Here is a 13,347-nt window from a genome sequence, read left to right as displayed (position 1 = left end):
TGTAGATTTTACCTGTTATTATTCCCAAAAGATGAACACCATTACCTGTGTGACCAAAAGCCCTACCTGTGTGTTCCTCACCATTGACCTCATCCAAGCTTCCCAAAGAATATGTGTCTCTCACCATCTGTCCTTTAATGTAGATTTCCCTACCTGTGTTCACACCAAGATGTAAGGATTTCCCCACCTGTGTGTCCTCTACCATCTGTCCCTTGTAACCTGGAACTCACCATCTGTCCCATGTAACCTGTAGATTTCCTACCTGTGTGTTCCCTCACCATCTGTAAAAAGACCCAAAACAAATTAATCCCAAATGGATAAATAGATCAACCTGTAGATTTTAAAATGCACCATCTGTCCCATGGAATAGCATTATCTGGGTTGTAGATTGCATTGGATCTTCTCTAGAACTTCATCTGTCCATGTAACTGTAGATTTCCAGTTGTTTCCTCGCCATCTGTCCTTTGTAACCTGGAGACTGTTCCATGTAACCTGGTACCCTGTGTGTTCCTCACCATCTGTCCCTTGTAACCTGTAGATTTCCCTACCTGTGTTTCCTCACCATCTGTCCCATGTAACTGATTTCCCTAGTCCCTCACCATCTGTCTAAAACCATCACCATCTGAAATTGTAAATGTGTTTGCAGTCCCTGTAGATTTCCTTACCTGTGTGTCCCTCACCATCTGTCCCTTGTAAAACCCTCACCATCTGTCCCATGTAACCTGTAGATTTCCCTACCTGTGTGTTCCTCACCATCTGTCCCATGTAACCTGTAGATTTCCCTACCTGTGTGTTCCTCACCATCTGTCCCATGTAACCTGTAGATTTCCCTACCTGTGTGTTCCTCACCATCTGTCCCTTGTAACCTAGATTCCCTACCTGTGTGATTTCCCTAACCTGTGTGTTCCTCACCATCTGTCCCCTGTAACCTGTACCTGTGTGTCCCCTCACCATTCCCTGCCTGTGTGTTCCTCACCATCTGTCCCATGTAACCTGTAGATTTCCCTACCTGTGTGTCCCTCACCATCTGTCCCTTGTAACCTGTAGATTTCCCTACCTGTGTGTCCCTCACCATCTGTCCCCTGTAACCTGTAGATTTCCCTACCTGTGTGTCCCTCACCATCTGTCCCTTGTAACCTGTAGATTTCCCTACCTGTGTGTCCCTCACCATCTGTCTTGTAACCTGTAGATTTCCCTTGTAACCTGTAGATTTCCCTACCTGTAGTGTTCCTCACCATCTGTCCCATGTAACCTGTAGATTTCCCTACCTGTGTGTCCCTCACTGTCCCATCAATACCCCATACAAACCTGTAGTTTCCCTAGTCCCTCACCCTGTCCCCTAACCTCTCTTACCTCACCATCTGTCCCTTGTAACCTTTACCTGTGTGTCCCTCACCATCTGTCCCTTGTAACCTGTAGATTTCCCTACCTGTGTGTCCCTCACCATCTGTCTTGTGTAGTTCACCATCTGTCCCATGTAACCTGTAGATTTCCCTACCTGTGTCTCTCCATGTCGACTGTAGAGTCCATCACCACTGTAGATTTCCCACGATTCTACCGTCATCTGTGTAACCTGGGTGTACCTGGGACATCGCCACTGCCTGTGTGGCCTGATCTGTCTTGTCCTGGCCCCCCTGTGTCCCAGATCTTCCTTTGTAAGCTGGATTTCCCCCCTGGAAAGTAGAGTGACGGCGTTGTTATCTGTCCCTTTGTAACCTGTATGCCTGTGTTTCTTTCTGTAGGTGTGTTCTCACCATCTGCATTTAACCTGTAGATTTCCCTACTGTGGCTTCCCATGTAACCTGGGATTTCCCACCTGTGTGTTCCTCACCATTTATAATAGGTTTCCCTACCTGTGTGTCCCTCACCATCTGTCCCTTGTAACCTGTAGATTTATACCTATATATATATATATATAACCTGTACCTGTGTGTCCTCACCATCTGTATGTATATATATAAATATATATATATACCTGTGTGTTTTTCATCATGTAACCTGTAGATTTTACCTGTGTGTATAGATTCCCCTTGTAACCTGTAGATTTCCCTACCTGTGTGTCCCTCAAATCTGTCCCTGTAATAGGTTTCCCTGCCATTCACTCACCATACATTCGGGAATATCCCCGATGTGTGTTTTCCGGAAGCCTTTCACCGCACCTGGGGGAATTTTTCCAAAAAGTGATAAATGGATTCCGTCCGTCGGTGAGGACCGCCGGGATCTTCTCCTCTCAGATTAGGAAGCTGGTCCCCTCGACACGTTGTTAATACTATAGTTTCTTTTCCAGTTCGGCTCCATTCGACTGGTCAAACCATTGATTCATGAAGCTTAATATGACACGCTTTGTATTTCATGAATTTTTAAATGATAAATATCGGAATATATATATAATATGGCTCATTCGATATTTAGTGGCTTAAGCGACATATATATATGTATATATATATATATATATATATATATATATATATATATATATATATATATATATATATATATATATATATATATATATATACATATACATACACACACACATGCATATATATATGTATAATATATACAGTTATATATGTATATTGTGAAAGTTTTTTTGCATTCTCACTCCCTGTCCTATGAGCGTATAGGCACGGATAAACATCTGTAAATTCGGGTCTTATTGACTCATTGTTATTCACCGCTGGAAATCGTAGAAAAAAAAAAAGGAAAGGAAAAACGGATAGGGGCGGTTGTACCCTACGCCAAACGGAAATATATTTCAGTTTCTTTGCTGTCGTTGATTGGCCAATCAGACTGCGGAATTCTTCCAAGCGTAATCGTGCCCTAATCCTGCGCTGCCTTTAAGAATCCTATCGAACTGAGAGACAATGGGCGGAAAGGGAGGATTTTTACTCCAGCCTTCTGGTAAATCGGTGGTGATCTCTCCATCGCCCTGGGCTGGTCCCCTGGTATAGTGGTGTGTCGTGGCGTGCCACTCTGATGTCGTGGGTTCGCGTCTCCCCCAGGGCGATGAAAAATCGCGGGCTCTGTATCATGATCAGTTATTGCTGCAGTGTGGAGTCTGCGGTGAGAGGTTGAAACCAACGTTCTTCGGAAGCTTAAAGAATTTCAGGTCCAAGGCCCCTTTGGTGTGCTTATTTCATGTGAATAGGTTTTTCATCTACTGAAATAATAATAATAATGATAATGGAAAGAGAAACCCACAGGATTCTTGTGTATAACTTGTCTACTGGTAAATATTTACATATTACTTTTAATCTCGAGTACTGTCAGGTCCTAACTGTGACCCTTTTTCGAGAGATGGGGTAGTCAGGCTGGTTCAAGGCCCAGCAAGTTATACACACATGAAAGAATCTTGCCAGGTTTCTCATTCCATCTTCGAAGAAAAACTGAAAAGAAGTGTTCGTTTAATAATAATAATAATAATAATAATAATAATAATAATAATAATAATAATAATAATAATAATAATAATAATAATGATGTAAGTGTTTACCCGCTCGGCAACGCTAAGAATACCTTCCAAAAGCCAAATGTCATATGACGAACAACAAACTCTTCCCCCACCTAAACATCAACACTTTTGTTCTGTCAATAATAAGCCGGTTGTTCGGGCGTGCCGTTAACACGCCTGACCCGAAAGGCGAAACCGGGGCAAAGAATTCGCCGTGAAATGCAGTTGCAAAGGGTGACGTCACTGGCAGCGTTGCACAATGCAGCGGTAATGACTAAAGAGCAATGCATTTAATAGCGATCGGTAATGGTATGACTTTGTGCGCTAAAGCCGATGGTAAAAAGGTATATGTTTATATACGTCGTTTGATATTTGTGTCATGTTTCATTCTGCAGTCTTTATCAGTTGTTCCTTGTCAATTTTATTAATGGTGAGACTTTCTGTTGCTCTCTCTCTCTCCCTTCGTTCGAGAAAAACTTGTTTCATTATTTTATATGTACATTACAGTTTGATTTAGTTCAAAGTCTTGCCGTTTGAACAGTTTTTCTTTATGTAATTACGGTTGTCAGTATACGTGCATATACACGATTAGCTATCTACCTATGTATGTAATTTATATATGTATATATATATATATATATATATATATATATATATATATATATACAGTATATATGTATATGTATATATATATATATAAATATATATATATATATATATATATATATATATATATATATATATATATATATATATATATATATACATATACACATGCACACACACGTATATATGATTGTATGTTAGTGTGTACGTATCTATGTATGTTGTATATATATATATATACATAAATTCACATATGCATATGAATATGTATCTCTATGTACCACCTAAATAAAGAAAATTTTGCTACGGTCCCAGAGCACTGTTCAAAACGAAGAGCATTGCAACCTGGTTCAGCTACGTACGTCGCAGTGTTCTCAATGTACACCTTGCAGAAACTAGAACGTGAGGCTTCTGTCACTAATATTCACACGTTTTAGCAAACGGCAATTTCCGAAAGCGTCATATTCGTGGAAATAAAAGTTCAAAGCTGTTTCTTTGTTTGCTTATTTACTTGGTGTTCCTTTTGGAGATATTATGATCCCTGGGAGGAGGAACATGCCACCTGTGTTCGTGTGTCTCACACAACTTTGTTTTATTAACCCGGCCTGACAGGGAAGGAAAGACTGCGTGGAAGGAATATGCAATTAGACTGATGATGAATAAGGAACAGCTGTTAAGGAGAGAGAGAGAGAGAGAGAGAGAGAGAGAGAGAGAGAGAGAGAGAAAGTCTTCAGCACGAGACAGATTTACTTAAGGATAAAGAAGAGGGGAAAGTGAGGTGTTGAATTTTCTTTAGTATAATTTAAGAAAAAAAAATTAGCATAATGAGACAAACCAAATCTTCTCAGCATTAGAGAGAGAGAGAGAGAGAGAGAGAGAGAGAGAGAGAGAGAGAGAAATCAGGGACACTTCACATTTGATTCCCACTATTAAATAAGATCCTGCTTGAGAGAAAGAGGGAGAATCATTTCACTTATTACTTGTGCGGTCTGGTTCCCCCCAAGATACAACTGAATTAAGTCGAGGAAGCTTCGACCGAAATTCATTTCATTTTCCATTTTTGCAGCTGAAAACACTGAATCATTTCCAGCGTTAAGACAAAGCAAAACATTAGTATGAATCTGTGCTTGTCACAAGGATACGCAGATGTATGAAAAAATGAAAATAAAAATACGTATGTAGGTTCAAATATTAAAAGATGGGAAATGTGTCAGGAATATTAAGGCCACGGGATATGGGATTTTTAAGCAGCATTGCATCGTTGGCTGTCTTTTATTAGGCATAATCCTTCACGGTTGTCTAATTAGTTTTGGCTTTGGCTTTCGGGTGAGTTCGCCGTGTTTTAAATACGACCGGAGTGGCAAAACTACGCAGTGGATGGCTGCCGCTCGTCAAAGGTTTATTATCCAAAACGCAGCGGTACCTCCTGTGACGCATTTCTCTCTCTCTCTCTCTCTCTCTCTCTCTCACAATGATGTGGTTTTCCTTTCACTCTCCTTTCTCTTGCGCTTTTGTTGTTACGAGATTTATTCAATATTTTTTTATAAATCTTGCTGATTCTTCTTCTCTCTGCATCCCTATCAGTCTTTTATCTCTCCGTCTATAAGCACTTTCAGTCTTCCTCGTTTTCCAGACACGATGGCCGTTTTGATCACTCTGATTTATATAATATATATATATATATATATATATATATATATATATATATATATTATATATATATATATATATATATATATATATATATATATATATGTACATACACATATATATGTATGTGCATATGTATTTATATATATTCAAACATGTATGTATGTATGTATGTATGTATGTGTGTATATATATGTGTGTGTGTGTGTGTACAACTGAATCACGAAAATATGGAACGTGATGAATATATAAGTAAGTCAAAAGTTTCACTTTCTTCCGTGGATTTTGTTTATATTATATATATATATATATATATATATATATATATATATATATATATATATATATATATATATATATATATATATATATATATACATATATATATATAATGTGTGTGTCTGTGTGTGTGTGTGTACGTGTTTGTGTAAAACCTGTTGAAGTCGAATTCATCCATTTCCAGTAAAAGAAAAAAAAAAAACGTTCCTAACCACGATGCAAAGTCCCCAGTCCGTAAGCGGAACAAATTCATTGCCTTTATTTAACAGATTACCCGAGTTTTCTCGCCATTACGATGCCCGGTGTAACGATGCATTGTTCCCAGTGATTCACCGGAAATTGTAGGCTTTAACGTCCAGACCGATGATAAATGTATGGCGGCTTCATGCATTTGGGGATCTATTTTTATTTTCCGGATCCATATGTAGTTTTAGGGATATTTTCCGGATCTGTTTGCAGTTTGAGGGATACCTTTTTTTCCGGATCCGTTCATAGTTTTAGGGATATTTTCTGGATCTATATGTAGTTTTAGGGATATTTATTTCCCGGATCCGTTTGTAGTTTTAGGAATATTTATTTTCCGGATCCGTTTGTTGTTTTAGGGATATTATTTTCCGGATCCATATGTAATTTTAGGGATATTTCTTTTCCGGATCCATATGTAGTTTTAGGGATATATATTTTCTGGGTCCGTTTGTAGTTTTAGGGATATTCATTTTCCAGATCCGTTCGTAGTTTTAGGGATGTTTATCTTCCGGATCCGTTTGCAGTTTTAGGGATACATTTTTTCCACATCCGTATGTAGTTTTAGGGATATTTATTTTCCGGGTCCGTATGTAATTTTAGGGATATTTATTTTCCGGACCCGTTTGTAGTTTTAGGGATATTTATTTTCCGGATCAGTTTGTAGTTTTAGGGATATTTATTTTCCGGATCCCTTTCGTAGTTATAGGGATACATATGTTTTAAATAGTGCTCTAAGTTCATCCGCTTTCATCATCTTAAATCTTTACATGTTTAAATCGAAGTCGAATCTATTTTAATTTTTGTCCTCCACCAAAAATCCACAATTCCCTTTTTATTGAAACCCCCAAATTCTGAGTTTTAAACCTAAAAGGAAAATAGACTTACATATCTACAGTATATGTCCTAACATCCCCTGCCTAATTTTAAGAGTGGGGGATGTAATACGCTTTTGTCCTCCGAATTAAGAGGAACAGAATCAGTAATATCCAAATTTTCATCCGTCCCTTTTATCTCAGCAGGATTTTGCAGTTTCAGAACTGTGGAAATTTGCAATTTGGTTTATATTTGGCTTATGGGGTTTTGATTAATGGCTCTGCCTTGTATATTCCATGTATATGGCCCTGGAGCTGAAATAAAGACTATTATTATTATTATTATTATTATTATTATTATTATTATTATTATTATTATTATTATTATTATTATTAGGATAGATTTCCCTGGAAAAACCGATAGCTAGAACGACTAGACGCCTTTTATTTTAATTTGCGTGTGTTATAGAGTCCTATACACATTACGTGTTATAGAGCTCTATACGCAGTTTCCGCACACGTAACATAAAACTGTATTGGACACGTGATTGACGTGTGTTATAGAACTCTATAACGTAAATTACTTGTGTTATAGAACGCTATAACACGTAATTTACCTGTGGTATAGAACTCTACAACACGCAATTTACGTGTGTTATAGAACTCTACAACACGTAATTTATGCCTGTTATAGAACTCTACAACACGTAATTTAGGCCTGTTATAGAATTCTACAACACGTAATTTAGGCGTGTTATAGAGTTCTATAAACACACACGGTTCCCCAACAACAAAGTAAAACGGGTGACTGAATACATTTACTTTTTAACATTTATGACAGCCTAGCGCGCCACGCCAATTCTCTCCATTGTCTAGATGGCGCATCTATCACACTTCAATTTTTCAGCCGCACGTTGCGTAGAGCGGTTTTTAGTTTTATAGCCACTTTGACGCGGCTATGATAGCTGTGTCTATTGAACGTTTTAATATCTTGTTCGTGTCGTTTTTCTCTTTTCCGTCACAATGTTATCTCTCGTATTCACTCGTAGGGAAGTGGTGCCGTCAGTGCATCTCACCGCGGTGCACTGTAGGCGTTGCTTAAGGTTCTTTGCAGCGTCCCTTCCTTCGGCCCCTAGCTGCAACCCCTTTCATTCCTTTGACTGTACCTCCTCCTCCATTCATATTTTCTTCCGTCCATCTCGCTATCAACCCTCTCCTAGCAATTGTTTTACATTGCAAGTGCTTTGAGGTTTTCCTCCTGTTACACCTTTCAAACCTTTTTACTATCAGTATCCCTTTCAGCGCTGAATGACCATATGGGTCCCAGCGCTAGGCCTCTGGCCTAAATTCTATATTTACACTGGCTCCACCAGCGACGTCGGACGGAGTTTTGTCTGTTTGTTGGGGTTCTCATTTTTTTTTTCGTCAGCAAGATATCTGTAAAATTTGTTTACGGACCTGGATGGAATACTGTACGGGTGGGATTTAGGTCAAGAGAGCATACTTTGTGATTGATCACATATTTAGAGAGTTTCTGTGAAATCTAGTCTCTAAATCTCTCCTACCCTGATTATTTGACATGCAAACAAGATAAAGATAAAAATAACACCCCCCCTTTTTTTCATTATCGACTGCCTAAAATTTTGAAAAACGCTTTTCAGACATATGAAGGATATTTTGGTGATTATTTTGTAACAGTTTTTCTTTCTAATGGTTTCAGAATACACAGTGATTATGTATGACCTCAAGATGACAAGGTAAGTGTGGATATAAGCTTTAATATAGAATACATATATATGCTGTAAGAGCATCGCACGTTGTGATGAAGCTTATGGTCCCATCAGAATAGGAAGGATCAAAATTAAGCTTCAGGAAGAAGCCTTCGAGGATTCATGTTACGTTAGGTTAAGCGACTGGAGTTATAAGCACAATATTTTATAAAAAGTGTTTCATGAGAGATGACCAGGGTGGATGTGACGCCAGTTTGTGTTATTAGGAGACAATTGTTATCGTTTCGCATTACAAGTTATATCGTAATGTCTTGGTCATTTGTAACGCCAGTTTATACATCAGATCAAATGTTCTTCATGTGCAACTCAAGTGGTAAAATTCTCCGGAATTTTGGTGTCAGTTTCTCTCATGTTGGCCAAACTGTCAACCGGGATTCCGTGACGGAAAGACCTTTTACAAAAGGAAAGGTTGGGTTAGGTTAGTTAGGCTAGGTTATGCTGTATGTTATTTGGTTAGGTTAGATATTGTTAGAATGAGAGTCGCTTCTTTATACTAATAATAATTTACCGTCAGGTATTGATGACCGTAGTTATGATACCAGTAAGTTGTGTTCAGTCAATATTTAAGGTTTTCTTTTGTATAATATTACAGGATAATATTTTCGTTGCTGGTGACCGTAGTTTTGGCGCTGCCAGTTTGTGATATTGAAGAAAACACAGCATTTTTAAAGGAAGTTATTTTGGGGCAATATTAAATAAACAGCATTTTATAGCAAGTTATTTTTTGGCAATATTAAGTAAACAGCATTTTATGGCAAGTTATTTTTGGGCACTATTAAATAAACACTGCATTTTATAGCAAGTTATTTTTGGGCAATATTAAATAAACACATCGTTTTATAGCAAGTTATTTTTGGGCAATAGCCTATTAGGTAAGCACAGCATTTTAAAGCAAGTTATTCTTGGACAATATTAAATAAACACAGCATTTTTATAGCAAGTTATTTTTGGCCAATATTAAATAAACACAGCATTTTATAGTAAGTTACTTTTGGGCAATATTAAATAAACGCAGCATTTTTATAGCAAGTTATTTTTGGGCAGTATTAAATAAACACTGAGGATTTTTATAGCAAGTTATTTTTGGGCAAAAAACTTGTTTTCAGTACCGAGGCCATATTTTTTTGTGACGCCAGAGCGTAGCATTGAATCAACCGCCAGTGTTTTGCAGAGTAAAAAGGAAATGATCCAGGAACTTATTTTGCCATCGAGGAATATCCATAATCAGGATTTTCTAAGTAATTGGCAGTTGTAAAGTAAAGTATTTTTGGTAACAACATCTATAGTACTTTTGACTCCCGTTTGCATTGTTACTAAATGGAAATTTTATTTTTTTGGGACCAGATAAAAAAAGGTTATTTTTCCAATATCTTATTTTTTTTTTTACGTCGATAACCATAGATCTCGCAACGCCAGTATATAGCATTAAATCAATCATTTCCGCGCCCCAGTTTGTGTGAAGGCGGACCCAGCGGCCTGGCGATCTATGGAAAATCAGAAAAGTATATAAAAAAAAAAGTAGAAAACAGAAGCGAAATACAAACAGATCCTAATACAGTTGTTATTACGCACGATGGGGCAATCGTTTAGCGTCCCCCAAAATGTCAGCCTGTTTTCGAGTTCAACAACGTTGTTGTGCCAGCAAAGCAATGCCGCTGCGTTTCAAGGTTGGCCGGTCCTTTGCAAAACTCATTTTTGATGTTTGAAAATGGTCGGAGTTTGCCGCCCCATTCCCTTTGAAGCGCTCGTTTGTGATTCATTAAAGAGTCAATACGAGTATCTATGAATCAACATCCAATCTCTCTTCTTGAAAGGGATGAATGATCGACGGCGCATGCGCAGAGTCTCCCTGTGCTATTCAAAGACTAAACACGGCGGGCAAATCCCGTAGACTTCGTGGAGGGCCGGTCAATATTCATTTTTCGCTGATTTGAGTCCTTGATGTATTATTGATTGCTTTTCGGCGATGAATGAAAAGGTTATCCTTAGTAGGCTGATGTCCAAATTTTCCTGGTATTTGCCGCTGTGGTACAAGAATCGTTATAATTCTGATGAGTGATGATTTTTTTTAATTAACAAAAACCGTTTTGAGTAAGGTTAGTGTCATTCACAGAAAAGCTGATGACTCTTCCACTAATTACTGATAATGATAAGTAACAAAGAACCATGTTTATTGTATCGTAGTAAATTAAAAGAGTATTGGTCAATATTGATCTCAGCTACAATGGACATCCAAATACAATTAAGAAGAATATAAATGACCAGCTAGCAGTAATGTTCTTTGACTGAAAAGCCAAACAGATTCGTATCCAAGGTTTTTATTATTTTTCGTGACTGATTAAAAAAAAGAAACCCATAGAGACATTGGAAACAGCATAGCCTTAATGCATTTACGAATTGTAGTAAAACATACAATTGAAAACGCTTATCCGAAGCCTTATTTGATTCAAGTCAAAATATTGTACATCACTCGTGCGAAATTTAGATATTGTCAGAATCCCCATTGTTGGGATTCTTAAATTGCTGTTTATTTCTGTGTGCATCAGTGTTTGTTATTTGGAATTATTTTCTTTTTTATTTCTCATATTCATATGGAACATAAGACCAAAAGCCCACAGAGGAACTGACAGCTCAAAATTCAACCTTCAAAGAATATGGTTAAATTAAGTTAGCATACCTTTAGTTTAATCCAGACCACTGAGCTGATTAATAGCCTCTTTAGAGACTGGCCCGAAGGTTAGGCTTATTTTACGTGGCTAAGAACCAGTTGGTTACCTAGCATCGGGACCTGCAGCTTATTGGTGGAATCCGTACCACATTATCGCGAGAAATGAATTTCTGTCACCAGAAATACATTTCTTTAATTCTTCATTGGCCGGTCGGAGACTCGAACTCGGGGGGCCTAGCAGAGTGCCAGCCGAGAACTCTACCGACTCGTCCAACGAGGAACTTAAAGAATATGGTGTTCGTGAGGAAGAAGCAAGAGGAGGTAAAGAGAAATACAGAAAGAGGAGAGCTCACTTATTAGAAAAGAAAAAAAATAATAAATGACTAAATTAATAAGTAGATTACAACTTGTCAGCAATAATATCAGTGACTAAAATCGGACGTATAATGTTTTGATCACTTTCTGTAGTCCTGCAAGTATATATTCTCGTTATTTTTGCAGATCCTGTTCCCAGCCTCTCTTGTTTCTTGGAACTGTGATCCACACTGTCCTGCAAGCCCAAAACTTTGTAATCCTCCACGAAGCAGCTAAGGATCAACAGTGTTTATCTGCGCCAGTCTCTCTCTCTCTCTCTCTCTCTCTCTCTCTCTCTCTTCTTTATATATGTGTGCGTGTGTATATGTATATATATATATATACATTTATAATGTATATATGTAATAATATATACAGTATAATATTTATATGATGTATATTATATATATATATATATATATATATATATATATAATATATATAATTTACACACGTGTATACACACACACACACACACACACATATATATATATTTATTTATTTATTTATTTATTTATATTACATATATAGTAGGAATGTCTTGCATCAATTTTCATAAAATAATTACTAGATTATCGAAAGTAACAAAGGATTAATTGATGTTTGATGTCGATAATGAGATTAGCTCCAGTAAATATGATATCATGAGTCCCGTATTCGTTCACCCTCTAATTACTGAAACTCGGGAGATAATATTAAGTCGCGCCGAGGGTCAGGAAGAATTTCCATTATTTATAAATAAATCTCAGCGACCTTGAATTGTAATCTCCTTTTCCTGCGGTTCCTCCAAGCCTAAACTAATCCGTTCTTCCTCTTGACCAAAACCATAATCATCCCGCAGGGGGTTAGTGCCGTCAGTGAACCTCGTGCGGTGCGCTGTAGGTATTATTTAAAGTTCCTTGCAGCGTCCCATCCTTAGGCCCCCAGCTGCAACCCCTTTCGATCCTTTTACTGTACCTCCGTTCATTTTCTCTTTCTTCCATCTTCCTTTCGTGAATCCTCTCCTAACAAGGGATTCGAAATGCGACTGCGAGGTTTTCCCCCTGTAGCACATTTCAAACCTTTTTGCTGTCAGTTTCCATTTCAGCGCTGAATGACCTCGCAGCTCCCAGCGCTTGGCTCTCGGCCTGAATCCTGTATTCTGTTCTATGCTAAAACCTTAATCATTACTCCAGTGGCTTCCATTTTTCAGGAAGCCGCCTATGGACATTCTTACGGTAGTGCTCAGTAATTTAACAATTCTCACTGGCATTTATCTGTTCATTTATTTTCATTTATTACACAAATTTATTACACAGCTTCTTAACGCCAATCATTTATCTATTTTTTCTCTTTGAAATACAAACATTTCTTCCTTAATTAAGTGTATAGTTTTTTCCTAAGTTTCTGTAGATAGTTTCAGAGACCATATATTTTCCATTCCATTCCATACAAGGAGATGATTAGAGAGATAACTGATAACTAGATTCAGAGGCCAAGCTTTAATAG

General features: G+C 37.6%; 1 protein-coding gene across 3 annotated transcripts in view; it reads right to left on the bottom strand.

Moving 5' to 3' along the window:
• LOC136836517 (ADP-ribosylation factor-like protein 4A) overlaps positions 1 to 13,347 on the bottom strand; it is a 219,447-nt gene that overhangs the window by 9,982 nt on the left and 196,118 nt on the right. For 2 of the 3 annotated variants that reach the window (XM_067100895.1, XM_067100896.1), the window contains exon 3: positions 1,430 to 1,673. In XM_067100895.1, coding sequence (XP_066956996.1) covers positions 1,430 to 1,564 — 135 coding nt within the window. In that variant the 5' untranslated portion in view covers positions 1,565 to 1,673. Of the gene's footprint in view, positions 1 to 1,429; positions 1,674 to 2,223; positions 2,252 to 13,347 lie in introns of those variants that run through there. The other variant, XR_010852414.1, reaches the window with a different exon arrangement.

This window comes from Macrobrachium rosenbergii, chromosome 56 (genome assembly GCF_040412425.1).
Source record: "Macrobrachium rosenbergii isolate ZJJX-2024 chromosome 56, ASM4041242v1, whole genome shotgun sequence".
Classification (NCBI taxonomy): Eukaryota; Metazoa; Arthropoda; class Malacostraca; order Decapoda; family Palaemonidae; genus Macrobrachium; species Macrobrachium rosenbergii.
Note: the sequence above shows the minus strand (reverse complement) of the source record. Positions and strands in the feature narration are given on the sequence as shown.